We start from the raw sequence: 24,790 nt of genomic DNA, 5'->3' as shown, positions 1-24,790 counted from the left end.
AGCTATCATTAGTGATAGCCAGGTCGCTTCTGAAAAAAGAGAGCTATATTGCTCAGTGGGCCTTACCTGCTAAAATACAAAAAAATTGTTAAGTTTTATAATGTACAGTTAGAAGAGATTAGCGAGGGTGGGTGGGAGCGAGCGAGCGAGCGAGCGAGCGAGGAAGGGAGTAGTTCAGGGAGGGGAGCGAGGGGATGAGGGAAGGAGCGACGGAGCGAGGGAGGGGCTCACCTTCCAGGAACGGAACCCACTCGTAGTAGCGACCCATGAAGGGCTTGCCATTGTGGGAGGAGCACTGCATCTCGCGGGCGTCGCGGCTCCCAGCGGAGCACGCCTGGGTGGATGGGGGGGGTGAGACGAGCACGCAGCCCGACGTCACGGCGACGTCGACGCACCGGTTCGAACAAACAGAGACGTCGCGGCGAGCCGTGCCGCCTTCTTCATGTCGCTCTCGTTATTATTTGTTCCCCTGAAAGCGCATTTCGGACCCTGTGTGTGGACAGGCAAGCGCGCGAGTGAACGGGACGATGGGCACGATGTTTGTACGTCCAAAAACAACTTCTCAACCGGCGGGCGGATTGAGGTTGTTCATGAAACGAGAGCCAGCCAAGGCTCAAAAGCATTTTTTTAAACCAACTCGTGGACAAAAATAGTGTTTAAAGCACCGCTGGGGTGCAGTATTCTGACACACCCCTCCATTACTAAACCCATTGAGTGGCTTATGCATAATCCGAGAATTTAACACATGCCAGAGATCCTCATGCCCCATGCCAACTTTTTAAAGCTGCCAGGCCCTTTTTTTCTCTGTAAATAAATCCTGCGCCCACAATAGACATACCCCCAACGAGTTGTTTAACCGTAAACACTGCCACATTCTAATGAAAGGCTCGCGACGACTACGTGCAAGCTCGATTGCATCTCTGAAGGCAATTCGTGCAAACCGACCTCCGGGCTCTGCCGTTTAGCGTCTCTCGCTCGGAGCCCACTATTCCTTCCCCACGTGGCCACAATATCATCGGATTCAATTAACACGGGGCGAAAGGCATCCCGACTTTCGTCCAAGTGAATATGTGTGCCAGATCGGGCCGTTTTTCGTTTGTTTGTGATTTAACGGAAGAGCATTACGGGGCCCCCAGTGCTTGTGTCAGGCACAACGGAGCGCTGGCTTGGTGTGTTTACAAGTCTCCACGGCAGCCTGGCAGTGGCTGCGTTCTGTCACCGTTTCTCTTCGGAGTGGCACTGCTCCACGCCGGGAAAATAGCGGCGTCAAGCACACAGCGGGCGCGCTGAGACGAAACTGGAATGGCCCCATCCTCGTCTGGCTCCCCCGCGCAGGTGCCCACGAAAAGTAACGTCTCCTCCGGGTGCCAGGAAAGTAAAGAGATCGTTATGCAACCACTGATTAAGAGTCATCCATTTATCTATTCACTGCGGGATGAAAGTCTCCTCAATCCACCGCGAGGCAACGAGCCACATAGCTTGCGTGCACATAAGCCGATTTCATTGCTCCATCTCCGCGATAGAAATGGCACGTCCCCTCCTTTGGCTGCTACTCCGTCATTAGTCTCGACCACCAGCCGTCATCACTTCTCGTGACGAGCCCGACCTAAGTGCACTTATTTTTCTCAACGCTCAATATGATGTCAATTAACTTGTGCATGTTCCCTTAATCAACGCGTTCCTTCGACTCTGTCTCAGTGTAAATAACGCTAAACGTGATGACAGCGTATGGCCTCGAAATCACATGGATGCAATTCAGACGGCGAGTTAACGAAACTGCAGCTGCAAAGGCTAGCACTGACAAAGTTTAAAAAAGCCAAGCGAAAGTGATTTCCCCGCTCACATGAGCGTTGGGGCGATGCTCAGCCCTGAGCCAGAGGTGGAAATCACTAATTCCAATGACAGGGGCCAGACAACTATTGTCCTTCTCCAACACAGTGGTACCCAATTTATCACCCCCAGGGGGATGATTGTCTGAGTGAACCCCCAACCAGGGTTTGCACGCTGGCAATGCAGGGTCGTGCGACCGACATGTTCACCTCTACAGCTAGGAGGATCGACGCATTTAACCATCGAACAAAGACGGTCACCGCATCACACGCTTTCAGATGCGCTTTAAAATTCAGATTGAAAACTGCTTTCTTTAGAACTTCTTTTTGTGTTTAGCTTGTTGTCCTTCCCCCGCAACCGCCGATCAGCACGGTTGGCTACGTACGGTGCGAAATAAGTTTAACATACATACATTGTGAAAGGTAGAGAGAGCGGGATCAATGTGTGCGTGGGAAAATCGTTCATGGGATGCGCCGCACGCGACAGCTCGCAGAGGCGCAGGGCAATAAATTCCGCGTGCAGCGCAGATCCGAGTTATTAATTGAGAGAATCCATCACAAAAATACCATGGGATTACAGGGCCCCTTGGCAGCCTCGTCCACCTCACAGATAAAGCTGCGGCAAGACTGATAGTTGACTAGTGGAATACATTGGTGCCTGTGATAACGTAATATTTGCCCCGACTCTAAATGTAGTAAAACTTTAATCCTGCTCATAATGAGCGGAATTTAACCTTCGCGTCCGTGCCTGCCGACTGGGTAAAAAAAAAGAAAAAGGGGTGTGCAAGAACCCGCACTTAATGCCGCCACAAGAAATGCATCGACCTGTTGTACTATAGCTTTGCACGTCACGTCTCTCCGTGCGATGAACTGTGGGATAAACCGTGAGACGACGCTTATTAGATGAACGCACGCGCCCTATTCTGTGCGTACAGGTTTGCTAAATGAGACAAAAAAAACTGATTGTTGGAGAGACAAAGCTGGAAAGCGCAGAGGAGCGTGTAAATCGTAGGGGAGCTGTTGAAGGCAAACGGGGATGAAACTGATGGATTGAAGTGGGATTTTGTAGCGTCGCAGGACAGCGTGGGTTGGTGATGGCGTGGGGAGGCCTTCATCCGGGGGGGGGTAGACAGAACAACGTCTGATGACGGCTATGAGAAGTGACCCTCCCCCCTCTATTCTGTACAACTTGTGGATCGCCTGCCTGTCGCAGCGGCACCAACAGTGAAAACATTCTCGAACATTTCAAGCCATTGTACCGTAATCATAACAGAAACGGGGGGAGTAGGAAATTAAAGCGAACGGCAAGTCACGAATAAACACAATAATTTAAAGAATGAACCGAGCCATTGAAAACGTGACATTTCATTGGCATCAGAAGGTGGGAGGCTGTTTCCATCTCGCTGAAGGTGTTTGGCAGCACTGCAAAAGGGGGGCCTGGGAGGGGGGTGAAGGGAGGGCGGCCTGCGTCCAACTGCTTGGAATGCAAAGACGATAAAACCAAAACTCCCGAAGCGAGATTCATACAATCTTGATTGGAAGCTTTCGTGACTGCAGGAATTCATACTCTTTGGTTCGTTCGGTAAAGTCACGTAGGTAGAAAATAATTATAAAAGATCACGACGTTTCGATCGCAACACAAGCGGTCGTCCTCAGGCGGAAAAAAAAAACCCAGCAGTGGAACTGCTGAACCAGCTGGTTCATCTGTAGAAATCAACTTAAGAATATTTTAATACTGGAGGAATCCGATGAGCTATGAAGCTCTTTTTCACGGACGTCCAGTAGATTTTTTTACAGATGTCCAGTGTCCGGTGATCAGCGGCTCGACACTTCTCTAAAAGTGGGAGCCATCCGAGGGTGATTCGAAAACTTTGGTCTTGACGTGACACCTCATCGGTTTATTCACCAACCTCAGCGAGGTGCAGCTCTGCCATCTTGACTCTGCAGTGCAGGGGTCAAGAATCAATTGCGAAGATTATTGCGTCAATCTTGATTTGATTTTGGTTTGAAGCTTTCGTGACTGCAGGAATCCACACTCTTTTATTGCGTCGTTGTGTGAAAGCCGCTGCCAACAGACAGAGTGCCGGGTTCCACTCGGGGCACGTGAGCCCTAAAAAGGTTTGCGATATTTGCACGGATGTGTTTAGACGACGCTTTTAGTCGCGTTAATTATAAAGAATCAATGCATTTGCAAGGTGGAGTGGTGGTGCAGTGTATATAATGCGCTGCACTATCAACCTGACCACCCGAGTTCGACAGCGAGTGATATTAAAACTGGGCCTGGACCAACACCAACACCACCGCATCACCAACTCGTACTAACCAGTGTGGTGAAGTATGGCAAAAACAACCCTTGCGACTTTAACATGGCATGGGGATGCCTTAATCCAGAAGTGGATTGACGAACGGCTCTACATACATTGCATTTGCAGATTTGATGCGTGTGCTAAGCCAAGGGTACAATTCCGAATTGTGCCATGCAAGATAAAAGCTGGGCGTGAGGTTTGTGAACGATTGTGTTGCAACGTATGTTGAACTTCTTTCACACCGTACTTGGCCAACCGTGCTTACCAGAGGTGTGGAAGGACATGTCTATGAAACACCCACAAGTTGATATCGTGGACGTCACAATTCACCGACTAAGCAATTAAAATCGATGTCCTTAAAGCAAGGCTTACAGGGCAATCGATCATCGGTACGAACATCGCGGTACAAATGAGTTGAAGAGAATCGTGACGCCGAATCGCTACGATTCATCAAATCAACGGGCATCGCCAATCTTACCACCCACCGTCAACATCAATAACCAACGGCGGTTAGCAGAAAAAAATACATCGAGCAGCCAACGGAAATTGCAAATGTATTCGCAGACGAGGATGAGTTACTACCACGCCGTCCACATGGCGGATTCATCAAGAACGTTTCGGGCAACTTTAAGTGATTTCGAAGACGCGCGGAATTAACCGCAGTTCCTCCCCGTGGGCACAAGTGAGTGAGCTATGGGGGACGCGTAAAGCGCGTCTACCGGGTCCACTATAAATTACCGCGATATCCCGCTGCTTTATCAGTGCACGCGCCACAGTGGGCCCGCAGGCTCTGTATAGCTCAACTAAACCGGCGGCTCAGATAAGACAACGCCACCAGTTTCAGTTTAAAGCTTTCGTGACTGCAGGGATTCATCTTCTTGATTCTTTCGGTAAAGTCACGTAGAATGGAAATAATGAAATAATAATAATAAAACATAATAAAAAAATTCTCGAGAAGACAGAGTCTGTCTTGTCTGTCTTCTCGATAGACCTGTTCTTCACCTGAGGACGGCTGCTTGCGTTGTGCTCACGACGTTTCGGCCACAACGTAAGCAGCCGTCCTCAGGTGAAGAACAGGTCTATCGAGAAGACAGACAAGACAGACTCTGACAGACAAGACAGACTCTGTCTTCCCGACGGACCTGTTCTTCACCTGATGATGGCTGCTTGCGTTGTGGCCGAAACGTCGTGAGAATAATTGTATTATGTTTTATTTTTATTATTTTATTATTTCCATTCTACGTGACTTTACCGAAAGAACCAAGAAGATGAACGCCACCAGTGTCACTCTCAGCTTCCTGCAGGGACGCACTCAAAACGAGGGCGTTGCTTTTGTTTCACGACCGTACTTTGTGAGGATGCCACTTTGTAGATAAGAATAAACAGTTGGCTTCTTATTCCAATGAGCGTCTCTGGTCGTTCTTTTCTTTTCATATATAAATTAACAGTTTTGTAAATGCATTACTCGATTTACATATGAGACTATACCGGGGGGGTTATGAAAAGCTAAACTGGGATGTATCACGGGAACAAGAATAATTCACCAGACCGGAAAAGGAGAGAACTGCCTTTAAATGCCTCGTCTTGAGTCGATTATCGTGACGCAACCGACAATATCCCGGTCTTTTAATGTTACGTGGAGACTTACAGATTTCCCAGGACAGCAGTTACCCCAAAATGAGGATGATCCTATGAAGACCTTGACACGTGGCAACCAGAGACCTAAACTGGGGCTAAGCGGTGCAGTCAAGGCAAAGGATAGCCTTAGAATGTAAAGTAAAACGTCGTCTACTTACCCCGAGCTCTCATACTCTGATGGTGCATTGTCTTTGAGTTGTGCGCCTTTTGGCCTCATCTGGTCCAACACCATGTGAGACTAGGCTCTAAGAAAAGCTGTCTCGGGTGTGGACCAATCAATTTCAAGAACAGTGCATACATTATCAGAGTTGTGTTTTTTTGTTTGCATTCCGACCGCAGGTATTGTGGTCAATGCAAACATGACTCCTTGTAAAAAAGGTGTCAGTTTTGTTGCCAGATAAAATGGTAAAAAAACAATTATCATAAAACGTCGTCCCTTTGTCTATCCGCTGCCATTGGTGGATGAAGGACTCCCCAAGCCATGACAGACACGGACTAAAACAACACCAAATTATAGCTGCTTGCTCTTCAATGTACGACAGTGGCGGCCTGCCTCAGGATAAACAAACGTTGATGTAAATAAGAAGCAAGCTCCTGACTTGGTGAACACTGAATAAAGTTGGTCTGAGACACCGTGATGCGTTGAAGGTTAAGTAAAAAAATGAACAGGTCAAACAACCATGCCTTATCTCATGCAGAAGACATAACATCAATCGTGTACCAAGAAAAACAAAGTGCAGAAAGTGCCCTATATATGGTCCCATTGCTATATCAGCATTAGCCATGGTCGATCCACTGCTGGATGAAGGCATTCCTCTCCTCCCAGAATGCAACGAGTGATCATTGCACCAGAACAAAATTTAACCACAAATTGTTTGAGATTGTTTTCTTTACGCTTCATAGCAATGTGTGGAAGTGTTGTAAAAAGAAAGCGAATTCAAATTCCGAGAGTGTTTTCCCTTTTGTGTTTGCACAGAGCCAAGGATCAAACGCTGTAATGGGCCGCGTCTGTGGCCGTGGCTTCCCTTTTACTACTCTCAGACGAGAGCCCATAATTTTAGTGGGAAATGACCTCTGTGGGGGATTTTCCTTCCCACGTCGTTTGGGTAAACAAAGCGGAGGAGCCTTCGAGCTCTGCTCATTTGTGCAGATTATACTTTCTTGCCGGGGGGGGATACGCACTGTCTGTACGCATGTATGTTAAACTTCTTTCGCACCGTACGTAGCCAACCGTGCTGATCGTAGGTGCGGGGGAAGGACAATAAACTAAACACAAAAAGCAGTTCTAAAATAATTGAGTTTTGAATCTCAATGTAACAATGCTTAGCTCCAGTGGCTTCCTAATGTCGGAAGGAAGAAATTTCCAGATGGCTGCAGAAGCTCATCTGAAAGCAGTGACCATCTTTGTTCGCCAAAAGCTGCCGCGACGATGACCGCAGTCTGCGTGATGGTTCGTGCTCCTTGACGACACCAGCAAGGTGTTGTGGTTCCTTTGTGGAAAGAACTTTGCGTGTAATGAGAAAAGAACCCGGCTTGGTCTCGCTTTGGTTATACGTGCCATTAATAGCATCGCTCTGCTGGCGATCGCAAGTCCCCCTCCGCAGAACGATGGCACTCCGTTCCGTTCACGTGACACCGCACATTTCACGGAGGAATTTCACCAAAAAAAGGGCTTCGCGAAAGCCCGTGAAACATTTTTTCGTGTGAAAAGAGACACGCAACATATTTTAGCGCAGATGCCGTGGCAAGCAACGAGGGAGCATAAAAATAACGAGAGTGACAATTTTATCGTGCGCGCCGGACTGTGGCACGCCCATTTATGTCGCCGCAAAATTTACTGCGATTCTGGCTCTTCCGAGGCCATGGTTTGCCGTGCTCCCATGCCCTGCCCCTCGAAGCCACTTCCTGGCCAACAAGTGCCGAATCGCGTAATGCCACAACTCATCTTGCGTGTCCAAAAGTAAGAACCCGCACGGCGGTAATTTTTAACTTTAACGTGGGATTTCTTGAAAAGCAACTCTTGAAAACGAGTGCTCAATATGAGCGGTTTGAATTAATTTGAGTGCAGCGACGGCAGTTTCAGTGAAGCGGTTATCGTGGCAGGTACAGTGGTGTTATCTGCACCACCAATTACATTTTTTACGTTTTTCATAAATGGCTATTCGTCAATCTGCAGATAACCCTACAAGCGATTGGCTCCAGGTAGGGCATTTGCAACGCGCTCTCCGACTTTTGCCTGACCTAAAAACAAAACAAAAATACTTGAACGCGTACAGTTCAAAGGCAAGAGAGTAAGGAAGCGAGAAACGGTATAAATAAACAAGCTAGCAAGCCGCACAATGTGCGAGCCCCTGAGCACAGAGATGCCATAGCCGTTACACATACCGCGCAAACCACAAGCACACACCGCACGCACCGCACGCACCGCACGCACCGCGGAACTCGATATGCCCCGGACACGGGGGGGCTCTCCACTGAAGCCGCGTGCGGATCTACCCGGACGACGGCGCAGCAGCTGTGCACTAGTTGGCATTAACACATCAGCAGGGGACGCATTTGGCCCGCGCAGCACAGGAGGACAACGTGGTAAATGCCACATTTGGGGAATTATTTAGCCTCCTTCTGTTCACTCCCTGCACTTGTAAATCCAGATTGAAAACTAATATTTTGTAGAACTGCTTTTTTGTGTTTAGTTTGTTGTCACCCCCCCCTGCCCCCCGTGCCTCCGATTAGCACGGTTGGCTACGTACGGTGGTGCGAAAGAAGTTCAACATCGTCCTGGCTGTGATGTTAAACTGCACCCAAACGGAACGAAATGGGAAACCACCTCAAGTGTTCCTCCCTAGCTATGGCTCACGGGCACTGGCAATTATGGTGGGCTACGAACGCGGCCTAATGCACTGGAAGTGGCTTTTTATTTGGCACTCACACAGAGACCTACAGACTCACCGAGAGACCCATATCCTCACGCATAGACAGGTAGACACACGATCATGTTAGAGACCCACAGACTCGCACGGAGACCCACAGACGCGCACAGACACCCATAGACTCACGTAGGCCTATAGGCTCGCATGGGGATCCGTAGACTCGCACACGTAGAGACCCACCGAGTAACTGGAATTCGCTGGCGGTGGCTTCATCACCGGCCCTTTCTCCACCAGACGGCCACTCGCAGCCCACGCAGCTTCCCAGGAGAACCGGTCTGGTGGAGGCCGGCATCGGCGCATCATCGCGTGTTGCCTTTGCATTCCAATTATATATCTACCCGCACACGTCACCTGACACTGGAAGACCCATGGCAGCGTTTGTACTGCTGATCTCCACACCTCTGCCCTCCCCCCGCCCACCTCTCCTGTAGAACTGGAGCCAGGCACCACCAAAACTCAAGAAGCCTGCTACTAAGTGTGGCTTTGTGAGGTGAAGGGAAGCAGGATAGGGTTGAGATGGAGGAAGTTTGAGCCGTGGACCTGCCACTGGGACGGAGGACCTAAGAGAACAACCGGATCGCCGCGTCTCTTCGTGTACAAGATGCACACGCTCTCTTCCCATACCTGAAGGTTGCAGAGTTTGTACTGCTTGCCCAGTCCGGAGCACTTGAGCTGTTCTTCCTCGGGACTGCGCTTGCTCATTCTGTGCTGCTGCTGCTGTCGGCTTGCGTCCTGGCGCGGCCGGTATCCGTAGGGCTGCTCCGCCCTGCTGTGCGCGTGACCCGCAAAGCTCTCCGTGGCTGGCTGCGGCGTTCCCGCGCCACCGCCGCCGCCGTGGAAGCGCGGGTGAGACTGGTACCACTGGCGGAACGCGCGCTCTCCGCGGCTTTGGGTTCGACCGCCGCCGGCGGGCAGGCCCGCGGACGCCCGGGCTTCGGGACCATCGAGCCGCGTCAGGGGGTGACGCGTGCCGTTGGACCACGGGAGGTGGGCGGGTGCAGGCGCGGGCGCGGGGCGCTCGCCTTCGCCGCCGCCGCCGTGGGAGGAAAGCGCGGCGTGCCGCGGTGCCGGGTGCCAATCTCCGTGCGCGAGCGGCGTCCCGCGCTGGTCGGCGTAGAGGGGCAGCGACGCGATCCCCGGGGGCTGCTGCTGCTGCTGGGGGTGGCCGGCGCGCGCCGCAGGTTGCCGCGAGCGCCACGGAGGCCGCGGGGTTTGGTTGGCGGCCGCGTCGCCGCGGCTCGGCTCGCCGTCGGCGGGCTTGATGGCCGAGTACATGACGGGCATTCGCCCATAGCCGTATCTCCCCGGCCGGATGGAGGTTCGGGAGGACCTGTCCCCGTTAAAATGAAATAAGAAGGGGGGAGAATGGAACTTTTTTTTTTCTTTTGTGCGTTCACTAAAGTTACGCAGGACAGAGGAAGAAATATTGTTGTTACATCCGCTGTGGAGATGGCAGTGATGACATTATAATTGTGTCCATCACAAGCTAGATGGGCTGTCGCATCACGAGGCGGTGAGAGTTGGCGATAGCTTAGGGAGACAATCATCCAGCAGTGGATAGATCAAGGCTGATGGTGATGCAGCAAAATGCATGATACAATTCAATACATCGGCTCCAGTTTCTGTGGCATCGAACCTGCCTATTTAAGATCGACAAACACGCAGACACCGCCATTCACCTGGAATCAGTGGGCGACGATTCCGCCTGTGCGTTGGGTGCCACGCCGGACGATGACGATGCGGCGGTCGAGGAGGAGTCGCCCTCACCGTGCAGGGGCTGCACGGACATCGCCGTGCGCGAGCCGCCCCCGGCGCTCGCCCCCGCGCCCAGCGTGGGAGCCTCGGAGCCGGCGTCTCTCCCGTCCGCCTCGTCCGGTCCCTCGTCGGTCCTCGTGTAGAGCGAGAAGGCGGCCGTCCTGCCGTAGGGCGCGCCGGGGTAGGCGGGCTGTCCGGCGGTCGCCCGACCGCTCGATGGCCTGGCGTAGGCCCCGCCGTGCCAGCCGGTCGACGGAGGCTGGCCGGGCACCCCGCCGCCGGCGTGGAAGCCGCCGCCGGGGTTGGTGCCGTAGTTGACACCGTCGGAGTAGAGGGGGCGCATGGAGGAAGAGGAGGAGGACGAGGAGGGCGGCATGCCGCCGTGCCTGCCGCCGTGCGGCGGAGGACGACCGGCTACGCCGTGAGTGCGGCCATGATGCACCGGACGGTGGCCGCCCTGGCCCATTCCGGGCGTGTATCTCTGGCCGTGACCTTGGCCCTGACCCTGAACGTGACCTTGGCCGTGACTCTGGCCGTGACCTTGGCCGTGACTCTGACCGTGACCTTGGCCCTGACCCTGACCGGCGGCGTGGCTGTCCGGCATATACAGCGACACGGAATGCAGGCCCGTGTGTGTGCCTCCCCCCTGGTGTGGAGGCACGGCCGGGTGATGCTGCTGCTGATGCTGCTGCTGCTGATGCTGCTGCTGCTGCTGCGTGAATTGAGAGTGGGGCAGGCACTCCCGCGTCTGCATGCGCACTCCACCGCCGCACGTTCTGCTGCAGTCGGACCAAGGGCCCCAGGGTCCCCACGTGCCCTGTCCTGGGGGCCCCGTGTCAACCTCCTCGGCCTGCGACCCAGGCAACTGGCGCCTTATCCTCTCGCGAACCTACGCACGCGGAGAGAGAGCGCGTGTAAATCGGTGTGCGCTCTGGGGGAGGGAATGAAGAGTTAAAATAGGTCTGAAGATGAATCGTTGAACTATCAGAATCTATATTTAGACTGGAGGAATCCGATGATCTGTGAAGCTCTTTTTCACCGACGTCCAGTGTAAGCGGGTCAGCAAATATAATAACAGTTTTGTACATCATCGCCATTCGCCATGATTAATCCACTACTGAATGAAGACCTCCCCAAGCATATGCGTATCCTTCAATACATGCCTAAACATTTACTGTAATTTGTCCAAACATATGAAGATTATAAAGTACGTACATTTGCGGCACGATGCGTAACCATAATATCTTCTAATTTTACGGGCAATGAGATCCAGACTAAACGTTACCCTAATAAAATAAGCCAGTTACAGGCATGCCGGCAGGGTTTGCCATATCTGCCCCCTTTTTTAATACGTGACAAATTTTGAGGCAGACCGGGCAATACCTTTGATGGTCTCGAACGTCAACAACGCGAATTTGAGAGGAGGGAAAAGCGGCGTCCCCTAACATTACTAAAAAAAAAAATCTTCTAACAAAAACTCGCATTGTGCATCGCATTATTCTTTGCACAGAAAGGGGCGTTTGTGTGGAGCGCATGTCGGCCTCATGAAAGACATGGACCGCGTGCGCAGCTGGGTGGTTGCGGAGCGGGGGAAGAGTTGGCGTTGGGGGTGTGGGGGGGGTGGTGGTGAGGGGAGAGAGTGAGGGGCCCTCTCGGTTACGCCACGCCGTGCCGGAGACTCCTTGCCTTGCGATGCTCTGGCGGGATCTCGTGCGGGTAAACCAGCGCCGCCGCTGCCACCAACCTGGTGGACACCGCCCGGCACACGGACACAGACAATTATTTTAACGACCGCTTTGGCAAATTGCTGTTTCTCGGAAATATGCTTTCACTTCTATCAAGGCCTTACGGTGTAGAGTGGAGTCGCCCGTTATTGTTTCGCTCAATCTCTCTGTCCTGTCTCTCTGCTAGGAAGGGCCACGGGCCTGAAGCGTCGCCTATGGTACACTTTTCATGGTAGTATGTATGTTGAACTTCTTTCACACCGTACGTATCCAACCGTGCCAAAGGCACTTCCAAAGAAATGAGCTTTCAATCGAGCATCATTGCTGAACAGCGCCATTGATGAAAGTGTGCAGACGTTACGTTCGTGAGCGAGTGCTCACTGATGCCACAACAGCCACATCCAGCCTGGCCCGCCGATGTCACCAAAATTCTGACTGTGATGCCCCACCACGCCGTTGCACTTGATGAACAAGAAAGCAAAAGGTTCCCTTTTTATCCATTCGAACCTGTGCAGCCAATGGGGTCAGCTACGCTTAAGGTCGTCGTGGCCTGCAAGCAGATGATCGGGCCAACATTAGCCACACGGAGCCTCTGTTGTATCCGGGGCCTGGCGGCTAGAGGGGTGTTGAGGTGGGCCCTGCACTACCAAGGTCCCTTTGGCTGCCCCCAAGTTCACTCACCTCATTGGCATATCACAGTCGCTCGACCACTACTCCCCCCCACCCCACCCCGCGCCACCCCCACCCTCAATCCGAGAGGAGCTGGAGCCGGGCCTCGTTTGTGTTCCACTTGTTTTTTTTCTTTTGACCACAAGCACGCAACAATAACTCACTTCAGGTCAAGTCGACCTGTGTTCTGGCAGCATATGTTAAACAACCTGAATGGGGTTTGTGCGTGGTCAGGAATCGAACCTGGACACCTGGCGCTTGTGGTATGGCGTTTGCCTAATGCGAGACAACTGCACCCCATACACACCTGGACACGCATAAGCCAACAAAGACGCTCATAGGCCAGGGGATCTGGTGATCTTAAACAAGCATCTATGGATGTCCACCACCCCCACCCCCCCCGACAGAGACAATCTCACACCAGACATGCCCACCCACACATACACTATAACCACAGACGTATACACACACACAGGCACATTTACAAAACTGATTATATGCCCACACGCAATAAACCACACACATGCATACACACGGATGAATAGGCAACACACAGACAGTAACACCCACAATGTACCCAAAGACAACCCCATCTTCAAAAACACACAAAGACGTACCCACATTAGGCACATACAATGTACAAAGACATACATACATACACACAAACACACACGACATGCCCATACATACACGAAATTCCCATACACATGTACACTCACACATAGCCTGTACAGGCTGTTGGGGCAAGTCGTGTTTGCAAGCACATATGAAGGCCGGCACGGCGCACGCGTGAGTGCTGTGGCCATTAGAACGCTACCGATGATTCCACATCGCACCAGGCAATGTACCGCACTCACTTAAGGCTGAGTCGACCTGGAGAATTCCCCCCGAAACCACTTGAGATAATGACCACCGATGCTGTGCGAACGGAGGTGGCCAGGTTTGAAGCGCCGCGTCGCTCCCACACACGTACAAAAGACGAAGACCCCTGATGAAGGCCAACACAGGCCGATTGGGGCACGTGCGCGGCACACGAACGAAGGTTCAGTCGGTGGGTGGGTGGCCAACATCACGCCCGGTCAAAATTACTCGCATGCAGAAGTAAAGCGATTCACACACACATACACACCACACCACGAATCTATGTGCGCCACAAACAGGAATCCATATTTCACAGGACCACCCATCGTGTCTTTGTGTTGGCGACGATGACCGCGATCAGCGGCCCCCAAGTTTAGCTCCGAGCTCAGCGGGGCGACGCTGCCCCTGCGTCGGCTGCGCAAGGAAGGTTGACCCGAGCGAGGGCTGCTGCTTCTTGTTGTTAGTTTTATTTTAGTTTCTCTTTTTTTACGAGCTTGAAGGATGGAAACCATCAGCCCCTTACGCTCGGTGGAACCGAGCGGACAATGATGGGAAGCTTTGCGGAAATATTTGATGACGGTTAAATTCCATATTCTCGTGCGTTCTCCAATTGTTGAGAGTCTAGGGTCAATCGGTATCTTCATTATCTAAACCTAAAAGAGGAATTGTAGTTACAACGAGATTGCGTTTGCCGGAGTTTTCTTTTCTCCATTTTCGTAGCTGTAAAAATCTGCACACGTACGAATGTTTAATAAATAAATATCCATGATTCTTTCCTTCTATCCATTGAATTACAGATGTACTCATTACATACCTGTTGACACCATTGCATTGCTTCTTCGGCTACATTTGTTTGTTGCTTTCAATTGCCAAATTACGTTTCCCAAAAGCCCTCCAAACCTGCTCTCCTCGTTTGCCTCTCTGTATTTCACCGTGTGATCCCTGATCTGCCATCAGCAATCGCCCGGGGTGTACACAACCACTCCGCTGCGTTTTCTCCAACAACCATGTACTACTTTTGTCCTGCAAACCTCGCCCTCGCCGTGATAGTCTTTTGCGTCAACTCGTCATCAATCCTGAGCCCAACTTTGCAGCCCCCGTTTTGCTAAACGTGGTGCCGCATTATTCGATTCGGTTACATTTCTGCCTACACCCCCCCACGCCCCCCAGTACCTGGCAGAAAATCGTGGCCCTCCTTTATAATCCCCTCCGCTATTCGCAGGTCGGAAAAATGTTTTTCTTGAAATAGCTCTGAACGAGCGATTAAGGAAACAAAAACAAGGCACGTGCTGGATACCGTAGTGGCAGGTCCAGTAAGCGGCTCTCAACATGAAATCTGCACCACCCTGACCCTCCCGCCGGGGACGTAATCTGGCGAGGGTGGCAGTGGAGAGGTGGCTAGGAGATGTTAACTACCTCGCCTGGAATACAGGAGGTCGTGGGTTCGATCCCGACCCTGACGCCTGCTGCTGTATATTTGGTGTTTGCGTGTCTCTCTCTCTCATCATCATCACGGTGGCGACGAGATGTTAACTACCTCGCCTGGAATACAGGAGGTCGTGGGTTCGATCCCGACCCTGACGCCTGCTGCTGTATATTTGGTGTTTGCGTGTCTCTCTCTCTCATCATCATCACGGTGGCGACGAGATGTTAACTACCTCGCCTGGAATACAGGAGGTCGTGGGTTCGATCCCGACCCTGACGCCTGCCGCTGTATATTTGGTCTTTACGCGTGTCTCTCTCTCTCATCATCACCACCACGGTGGCGACGAGATGTTAACTACCTCGCCTGGAATACAGGAGGTCGTGGGTTCGATCCCGACCCTGACGCCTGCCGCTGTATATTTGGTCTTTACGCGTGTCTCTCTCTCTCATCATCACCACGGTGGCGACGAGATGTTAACTACCTCGCCTGGATTACAGGAGGTCGTGGGTTCGATCCCGACCCTGACGCCTGCCGCTGTATATTTGGTCTTTACGCGTGTCTCTCTCTCTCATCATCACCACGGTGGCGACGAGATGTTAACTACCTCGCCTGGAATACAGGAGGTCGTGGGTTCGATCCCGACCCTGACGCCTGCCGCTGTATATTTGGTCTTTACGCGTGTCTCTCTCTCTCATCATCACCACGGTGGCGACGAGATGTTAACTACCTCGCCTGGAATACAGGAGGTCGTGGGTTCGATCCCGACCCTGACGCCTGCCGCTGTATATTTGGTCTTTACGCGTGTCTCTCTCTCTCATCATCACCACGGTGGCGACGAGATGTTAACTACCTCGCCTGGATTACAGGAGGTCGTGGGTTCGATCCCGACCCTGACGCCTGCCGCTGTATATTTGGTCTTTATGCGTGTCTCTCTCTCTCATCATCACCACGGTGGCGACGAGATGTTAACTACCTCGCCTGGAATACAGGAGGCAGTGGATTCGATCCCGACCCTGACGCCTGCCGCTGTATATTTGGTCTTTACGCGTCTCTCTCTCTCTCATCATCACCACGGTGGCGACGAGATGTTAACTACCTCGCCTGGAATACAGACGGCCGTGGATTCGATCCCGACCCTGACGCCTGCTGCTGTATATTTGGTGTTTGCGTGTCTCTCTCTCTCATCATCATCACGGTGGCGACGAGATGTTAACTACCTCGCCTGGTATACAGAAGGCAGTGGATTCGATCCCGACCCTGACGCCTGCTGCTGTATATTTGGTGTTTGCGTGTCTCTCTCTCTCTGCATGGTCGCGTGGATTTTTCTCCGAGTCCTCCAGTTTTTCCCTCCACAAATTAGAAACGTGCGCCTACGAGTGTTTGGCTGCTATAAATGTCCATGTGATAAGCCACTCCAACTGAGCTGTCATTTGTGATAGCCAGGTCGGTTCATAAAAAGAGCTACGTAGCTCAGTGGGCCTTACCTGGTAAAACAAATAATAGTTTAGTTTTAGTGAAAGGGACATACGGCTCCAGTTCACGAAGGTGTGGACAATGAAAGCGAACGCACAATCCACACGGGAACCCTGCAATTACCTCTCAACGGAGCGGAAGATGCTTTTATTTAAATGAACAATAATGCCCTCCGCGTGTTCTGGAACGTTTCGCCGATCTCTTAAGACCACGAGGGTCCTGCATTGGGATATTTGGGTCAATCCTATTAACGAGTGGTTTGCGTCTATTTGTAATAATCGTTATGTGTGTATATATTACGATTATGCTAATTACATAGTGGCCACCATAGCCAAAAGCACCACGCCTATCTATCCTTGTTTAATCATTAAATATCACCCTGGGTTACTCCCATATGTAAAAAAAAACTCCTTAAGAGCAAAAGCCCTGCAAATGTTGGGAAACTACCCCAGCTCCGTACAGATTAGAATGAATTCACTTTGCTTCTTCGCAAATATTGCAGCTCCGTGGAGTCCAATTTTTTTTTTTACAAATATCCATGATCTACCAACACTCCCTGTGTTACAGTTGTGCTCTGCCACGCACCTAATAATAGAGCGCTCCATTCTGAAAATTAGCCCCATCAGAGTGTTCATTTCAGAGCCAGTTCAGCAGGGGATCTTGTGCAGCCCCCTTTAATGTATCAACATGATCACGCTGTGAGACTTTTCGAAGGAAAGCCCCGGGACTCCCCTATAAAAGTGGAGGGGGGGGTTTATACAAAATATATTCGCGTAACTAAATGAATTTTCTTTCGATTAACGTCAATGCAGTTAAATACTTCATTGTAGAAAATGAGACCACAATCAGAACGACAACGAAGCGTGTATTGCCTACTGTACGCGCTCAATTCGGTTTGTAGACAACATAACAAGGCAATGGGGTGGAGCGGTGGCGCTGTGGTTAGCACTTTGTGTTATGAATACGGCGATCCGAGCTCCATTCCCAGAGTCATGTCAGAAGTTCAGAACCGGTCCTGACAAACCCACATTGACCGGCGTGGTGAAGTATGGTCAAACACCATGCCCCCCCGCCCCCGCATAACCATTGTGGCTTGAAAAGGCCTTCGTACACGGGTGGATTGAGAATGGCTGACATTTATTTATGTATCAGAAAGAACAAACCGCGTCGAGATTTAAACCGCGGTGCGTGAGCGAGTGTTTCAGAGTGGGCTCTGAAACACTCCAATCGGAGCTCCGTGAACGCGCAGGTGCGCGACCCGGTGAACCCGTGGGATCAGCGCTGCCAGAAGTTATCGGGTATCGGAGGCCTCTCCTTCGATCCACGCCGCGACAAAAGCCCTTGACACGGCCTCGGCGCCTTAATCCGTCGACTCATCCCCGCCAATTGTTGCGCTAAAACTTTAATTAATTGCGCTCGTAACCTCCCACCCGCCCGTGCAAAGCGAGACGGCGTATTATATAACGAGAGAGACAGAGAGAGAGAGAGGGGAGGCAGAGAGAGGGGAGGAGAGCAGAGCGTGAAATCTTTCGTGAAATCTTTCGTTTGAAAAGAGGGGGGGGCACATAAAGCAAAGCATTGAAAAAAAAAACTAAAATGATGAACGAAGCAAAGTGCCGACTACACCGAGCATCTTCTTGTTTCCTCTGATCGTTAAAAAAAAGAAACAGAGAATCCCGGTAAATCTGCGAGTGCGTATGCGACTCGTCGCTATTCAACGAAGGTTGCGTAAACACACGTGGTGCTGTTACTGCTGCTGCGTCTGCGTTGTTGGCGCTCTTTGGGAGTCGAAACAAAAAGCAGTGCGATTGGAACGTGAAACTTGTGGGCGTTGAAAATGGCATTCCGTCGGGACAAACAGCACCGCTCAGGGCGACGTAGGGAGGCGGGCAAAGTGTTTGTCTTTCGCACGTGATCGTTTCAACTCACACGAGGTGTAAACATCGTCATCCCCGCCGACGTTACCACACCGCAGCTAACAGCCATGTCATCGCAAACACCATTATTAAACCCCCTAACACCACCGCCGTCGCCACCTGCACTACGACGAGTAGCCACTTACCATCCGCACCACCGCAACCGCAGCTAACGCCGCTGCCATCACAAACATAACCATCACCATCACCAACACCAACGTCACCACAAACACCACCAGCATAGCGGTGAGCACCCCCCACAAACACTGCTTACCATGTACACTGACGTAACCACAATACACATTGCCACCTAAATCAACACTGACACCATCACCAACACAGTCAACATCACCACCATCAAATACTTGTCAGCACCACCATCAACAGCACCACCCACGTGGTGAAATGAAGAACAACTGAATCTAAAACTTGTGCTCACTTTTGTGCATCTACGCACTGATGATAGAGTGCGGTTAACGCCTGCACCACTGTGGATATTTTGCAGCCTTCGTCAAACCACTGCTGGATAAAGGCCACCCCCATTCCCAAATCAGGCATGGGGGCTGCTCGGCCACACTTCGTAACGCCGGTCAGCGCGGGTTCGGTTATGGCAGGGTGACCCATGACCGGTTCTGCAATGGCTGGCCACGAATGTGAGCCTTGACGAATTGGACACAGATCGTCCGGTTCGTTGCGCAGCTGTACTGTAAATAAAAGTTTACTTGTTCCCCACGTATCAAATGTAAACACGTGCTTCTGGACGATAAATGAGACAGTAATAAATGGGGCCATGTTACCACAAACACACGGCACGCGGTCCCCGCATGGCTCAACGGCGGAGGCCTCCAGCAGCGACTCCGCAGAGGACGTCCCAGGCTCGCTCAGCTCCACCTGCGCAGAAGACACAAAGACAAAGGTCCCCTATGCAGCCTAAACAGACGTATCGGGGCAAGTGCTGTCATAAAAAAAAAATAGGGGTTAGATCGCGTAAACATAAATGCGTCGTTAAACCCGCCACCACCCGACACAGCCACTTAAACAAAACTTGCCAATTTAGTGACTACTTCAGCACACCGGTGTGTTAGAGAGTGCCGTCAGCGAGCTCCTATGAATGGCGTCAGGGCACACGTTGGGGCGGTGTGGTCGGCATCGCCCCCAGGGCTGCCTTTGTAACAGCCGGCGTTGACATTTGCACACCGCACCGGGTACTCCTTTAAGGCTGAGTCGGCCGAGTGGAGGCCCAGTACCTGTTCGGATATTCTCCACCGATGCTGGACCGCGAGCAGGAATGGAACTCGGGTCTTTATAGTGCAGCGCGCTAACCGCCACGAGATGCGCGGACTGACGCAGAGCTCCCGCGTGTCTCTCGGCGGGCGAGATCTAATCTGGAGGCATCAGCTGCAGTGGCACCGTTTCTGTTGTGTTTTTTCCGAGACCAAAAAGAGCAGTGCGGCACCGCTGCCCGATTTAACTCGGCTGCCAGGCAGACCTTTGGAGTGTTCCATTCGCTGGCAAAAATTGGGAATTCAAAGGTGAGTGTGTGTGCTCCCTCTCCCAGGCAGACACGGACGCAGCATACACAGACCAAAAACATCAGTGCGGCACCGCTGCTCGATTTAACTCGGCTGCCAGGCAGACCTTTGGAGTGTTCCATTCGGTGGCAAAAATTGGGAATTCAAAGGTGAGTGTGTGTGCTCCCTCTGCCAGGCGACGCGAAGTCTCTCAGTGACAACAGCATAGCGACTGAGGAATGCACCAAAAATGAACTCATTAAATAATATAACGTTTTGTCCATCGTAAAAACAGTTCTTACATTTCACTCACTTGCGTTGTTCTTCAGGTGGGTGAATGTTTTAAGCAGAAGCCGTTATATTTTGTGGTGCCTCTAAATTCTAGAAGACTGAAATTCAGATTAAAAAAAAAATCTGCTGGTGGATAAGTGGGATTCAAATGGGTGTTTTAAATTATATTTATTGACAAGAGTGGCAAAGTCGGCCCACTTTAATTCAGTGTATTTGGAAGACTGAGTGGGCATTCTGAAGTGCCAGGTAATAAAATGTACCTACTCTCCAAGAGACAGGAGGTGACATGGGTCAGTTGACAGGATGATGATGATGACGATGAGACAGACACAGGACCAATGCCACCACTAAATGAAAACCACTCTCACTTGATTATTTCCTTAAATTATTATCTCACGATCAATGACGATCTCGCGTAAACTCCACTCAACGCTCTGTATTCCACGTGAATGGCAGTAACCGCGTTGCACACCACACAAACGCTGCGCTGGGAAAACAAAAAAACCTCGCTCTTGTAAAGAAATAAAAATAATGAAATATGCACCTCCACTGTAACTCTGCCAATATTCTTTTTTTTAACACTCGGTCATTTGTAGTCCGGTAAAAATCACGGATTTACGAGATAATGCCTCCTTTTAATTGGCTACGAGCCACCACGCTCTCTCACCGCAGCCTCCCCCCCACACGTTATTGTAACCAAGGCAAAGTGCTGTCCGCCGCGATTGATTTATTTTGTTACGCCGCTTTAAACTAAAAAGGCGCTTCCCACATTTAGTCCTGGCTGTTTGACGAGCATTTAGGGCGTTTTTTGTTCGGTCGCAATCATTCATGCTTTCGAACTCTTTTTTCTTTCTCCCTTCATCCTTGAGAGAGCGAATCGCACAAATCAACGGGAGCCATGCAATCCTCAAGCTGAGACTCTCACCCCCCACCACCTCCCCGCTCCCGCCGAGCCAATCTCAATCCGCGAGCGGCAAGCGACGTTCCTGACGACAAAGAGCCACCCGCTATTCCACCACAGCCCTCCATCGTGCATCTCAATGCAGGCCACCAGGACCGCACGGCTGTCGCGTTTCGCCCTCTTCCCCTGCGCATTTCCTCGAACCCCGGGTGGTCCGTCGTTCAAGTCCGGGCTCGTCCTCTCCGCATCAAGCGATCCCGAATCGTCAAAGGGGTGGACACTGTTGGACGCTGGGCCCTCGTCTCGTTGTGGGATGGGAGGTGGGAGAAGGAGGCAGTGTGGTGGGGGGGGGGTTCCAGGAAAGTTGTGGTAACTTTGGGAGCAGACACCGCTCTCTCTTTCTTTTTACGGTCAATAGCACCGGCGTCTCATCCTCTTAAAGCGCAGTCCTCTCCCTAATGCGTCCCTCCTGACCCGTTAAAGTAAATGGACGTGGCGGCAGAGCGCGTGCTGGGGCCCCGTAGACGCGTGTCGCTGCTCAGGGCCTGCGTGCGATGAATTGCGTTGGGTTCAGGGGAGCAGTTTGGGTTCGGGGGAGAGTTAGAGTCAGGGTTTTAAACGATGTTATTTACGGCGCGCTGTCAATCCACTGCTGGATGAAGGCGTTCCCCACGCCGCGTTAGTCACGGCGGTTGTTTGACCGCACTTCTCCACGCTGGTCCGTGTGGGTTGGTAAAGGAGGGGTCCGGGATCGGTTCAGATATGACTGCAATTCTCCATGGGCAGCAATGGAATTCAGGTGGCCCAGGTTTATAACGCGGTAAACTAACCAACGCGCCAATGCTACGCCACAGAGCTAGGGTTCAATATAAGGTGAGAGTTAGGCATAGGGTTAGGGATGAGTTAGGGGATAAAGTTAGCAAATAGAGTTCGGTTTTGGATTGCATTCGGGTTGGGGATAATTTGAGTCATGGATAGTCATGGATAGAATGTGGGCGTTCTTGCGTGCATTGTTTGCGAGCGACAAGATTGGTGGTGGCAAGTTGCGTGTGAAGAATCATCGGCGTGGAAATCACTGGGGCCACGTGCTCGCCCCCTCTCCCACGCAAAGCATTCGGGGTGCCCCATGACAACTGGGCCAGGACCTAACCAGGCGCTCAGTCACACCCCGAGCACTGAGACAAATGGGGCATACTGCGCTATGAACCTAGACGCCTGGGTTTGGTTCCCATCAAGGGATAACGTAAGGAGCAACGTGTTATCTGAACTTATTTGAGACCACCTCTAGGTAGACTCGGCCTTAAATTACTACATGCCCTGATGAGTAAAACTATCAGACAATAGAAGCTGCGAGGTGGGGTGCTGACCACAGCAGCCAACTCGTGTGCTGTGCCCTGCCTCCACTGAGGAGTCTGTATGACTTACACACGGGTTCACTGTGTGTGTGCGCGTGTGCGAATGTATGAGTGGGGAGCGGTGGCGTAGCGGTTTTGCGCCCTGCGCTACGAACACGGCGAACCGAGTACGATTCCCGCTCCCGGCCAACACCAGTGGCGAATATCTGAACCGGCCCTGAGCCTCCCCTAGGTCGACTCAGCCTCAAATTAATACTTGGTGCGGTGTGTAAACCTCGCCACTGGGGCGGACAAAGGCGGTCGGGCGCGGTGCTGGCCACCCACACACTCGTGTGCCACAGTGCCGGCCTTCATAGGTGCTGCTCGCTAACAGCACTTGCCCCGACAGTCTGTTGAGGCGACAGCGGGGGGTCTTCGCGCGCGTGTGTGCGCACGTGCTGGCACTAATCGCTGGGTGGTTGATGAGAGCGTGGCGAGCAACTGACCACCCCCCCCCCCCTTTCTCCAACCTCAACCCACTGCAGCGACCTCCAAGAGAGAGATCAGTATCATCTCCCAGAACGCTCGTAATTACACCGGCCAAGACAAGAGCCGGAATTAGACGCGGGCTGTACCGACCCCCAACCCCCCAAACCCATACAACCGCCTCTCTCGTTGGCGTGCGGCGTATGGTGCAGGGACGTTGACAAGAGGGGGGGGGGTTGGAGAAAGGGGGGAGAGGCGGAGTTGTCCCTGACACCGCCGTGCATCTTCGCAAGTAAACATTTCCAGGTTTGTACTCGTGTCAAAAAAAAAATGTGCCGCGCGCAATCGCGTAAAGATGCGTACGCATACCTGTCAACCCCTTATCAGTGCCTACATTATTACAGACCAATTCAGACCTTGTTAGTCACCCCCGTGCCGTTATCAATCTCAACGTTCATCCTACAAAGTCCCATCACAAGGGAGAAACACCAACAAATCGAAATTTGTTTCTTCTTCTCCGTATTGAATCGGCTGTACGCCGTATGGACCTGAAAACTCAATTGTCCCTGTACAAGAATACGGGGTAAACCGTACGGGTTGATAGAAATGCGTACGTGCCAGCTCACACTCAGTGCACACACCGTCACGAAGACACAGATCCCACGTGTAGCCTTAACAGATGAGTCGGGGCAAGTGCTGTAAGCGAGCAGCACCTATGAAGGCCGGCATGGTGACACACGAGCGGACGGGTGGCCCAGCAACTACGCCGGGGGCCGCCTTTGTCTCCCTAGCAAGTAATGTTGTTGACTGCACACCGCACCAGGTACGCATTTGAGGCCGAGTCTACCTAGGGGAGGCCCAGGACCGGTTCAGATGATCGTCACCGGCGTTGGTGGCCGTGAGCGGGAATCGAACTCGGACCACGGGGTTCGTAGCGCAGCGCTAACCACAGCGCTAACCGCTCCCCATACACCGCACGCACGCAAACTGTGTCACACGATACACAGCACATGGCAGTCAAGATAACACATCATACAGACTGTGAGGCAAACGTTGTCGACGGTGATATATTGACTGCGGAGGTGACGGAATTGCGTGTGAACGCGCGTTCGTGACGTGCACGGCGTTCTGTTCGGCGCGGTGTCGGACGTTTCGCTCCGCGGAGCTTCTTCAATACTCGACGAGCCCATGTCAGGGGGAAGCTGGCCCCTGCCACGCGGCACGATAACTCGCTCGCCGTTCCGCCGCCTGTTCTCCCGTCTCTCCCACGTGTGCGGCCCGCGTGTGGAACTCACTGACGATCGAAGCTCCACCCCCTCCCACAGCACGTGCATCGGAACGTCGGACATCGCTATTTGCAGCTATTTGCAGCTATTTGCAGCTATTTGCAGCTATTTGCAGCTATTTGCAGCTATTTGCAGCTATTTGCAGCTATTTGCAGAGCGCGGGTGGCGGGGGGGAGGAGGGTTGTGTTTACATCGCCTACGCCGTTACTAAAATAGTTTCTTCCCAATGTAATGGATAATTTGATTACGCGGTCGTTGTGAGTGACGATGTGAGCTCGCACGGCCGTGAATGATGACGACGATGACGACGATGACGATGATGGCAGCAACGGCGAGAGGGAGGACGCGGGCACGGAAAGCGACCGAGCAGCGAGTTTGGCTACCGAGCAGAAACACAAAGCTTCTCGCAAAACAAACTCCAAAGAACGGAAGGTGGTGGAGGGGGGGGGGGAAC

The 24,790-nt window shown here is 52.0% G+C and overlaps 1 protein-coding gene across 2 annotated transcripts in view; it reads right to left on the bottom strand.

The window, feature by feature from the left end:
* Positions 1-24,790, bottom strand: part of THSD4 (thrombospondin type 1 domain containing 4) — a 147,423-nt gene that overhangs the window by 121,654 nt on the left and 979 nt on the right. For both annotated transcript variants that reach the window (XM_078592522.1, XM_078592523.1), the window contains exons 2-6: positions 19,325-19,418; positions 12,145-12,202; positions 10,383-11,347; positions 9,328-10,033; positions 232-334 (exon numbers count right to left, since the gene is read on the bottom strand). In XM_078592522.1, coding sequence (XP_078448648.1) covers positions 232-334; positions 9,328-10,033; positions 10,383-11,347; positions 12,145-12,202; positions 19,325-19,353 — 1,861 coding nt within the window. In that variant the 5' untranslated portion in view covers positions 19,354-19,418. The remainder of the gene's footprint in view (positions 1-231; positions 335-9,327; positions 10,034-10,382; positions 11,348-12,144; positions 12,203-19,324; positions 19,419-24,790) is intronic.

The sequence above is a fragment of the Lampetra planeri genome, chromosome 3 (assembly GCF_965212315.1).
Source record: "Lampetra planeri chromosome 3, kcLamPlan1.2.h2, whole genome shotgun sequence".
Classification (NCBI taxonomy): Eukaryota; Metazoa; Chordata; class Hyperoartia; order Petromyzontiformes; family Petromyzontidae; genus Lampetra; species Lampetra planeri.
Note: the sequence above shows the minus strand (reverse complement) of the source record. Positions and strands in the feature narration are given on the sequence as shown.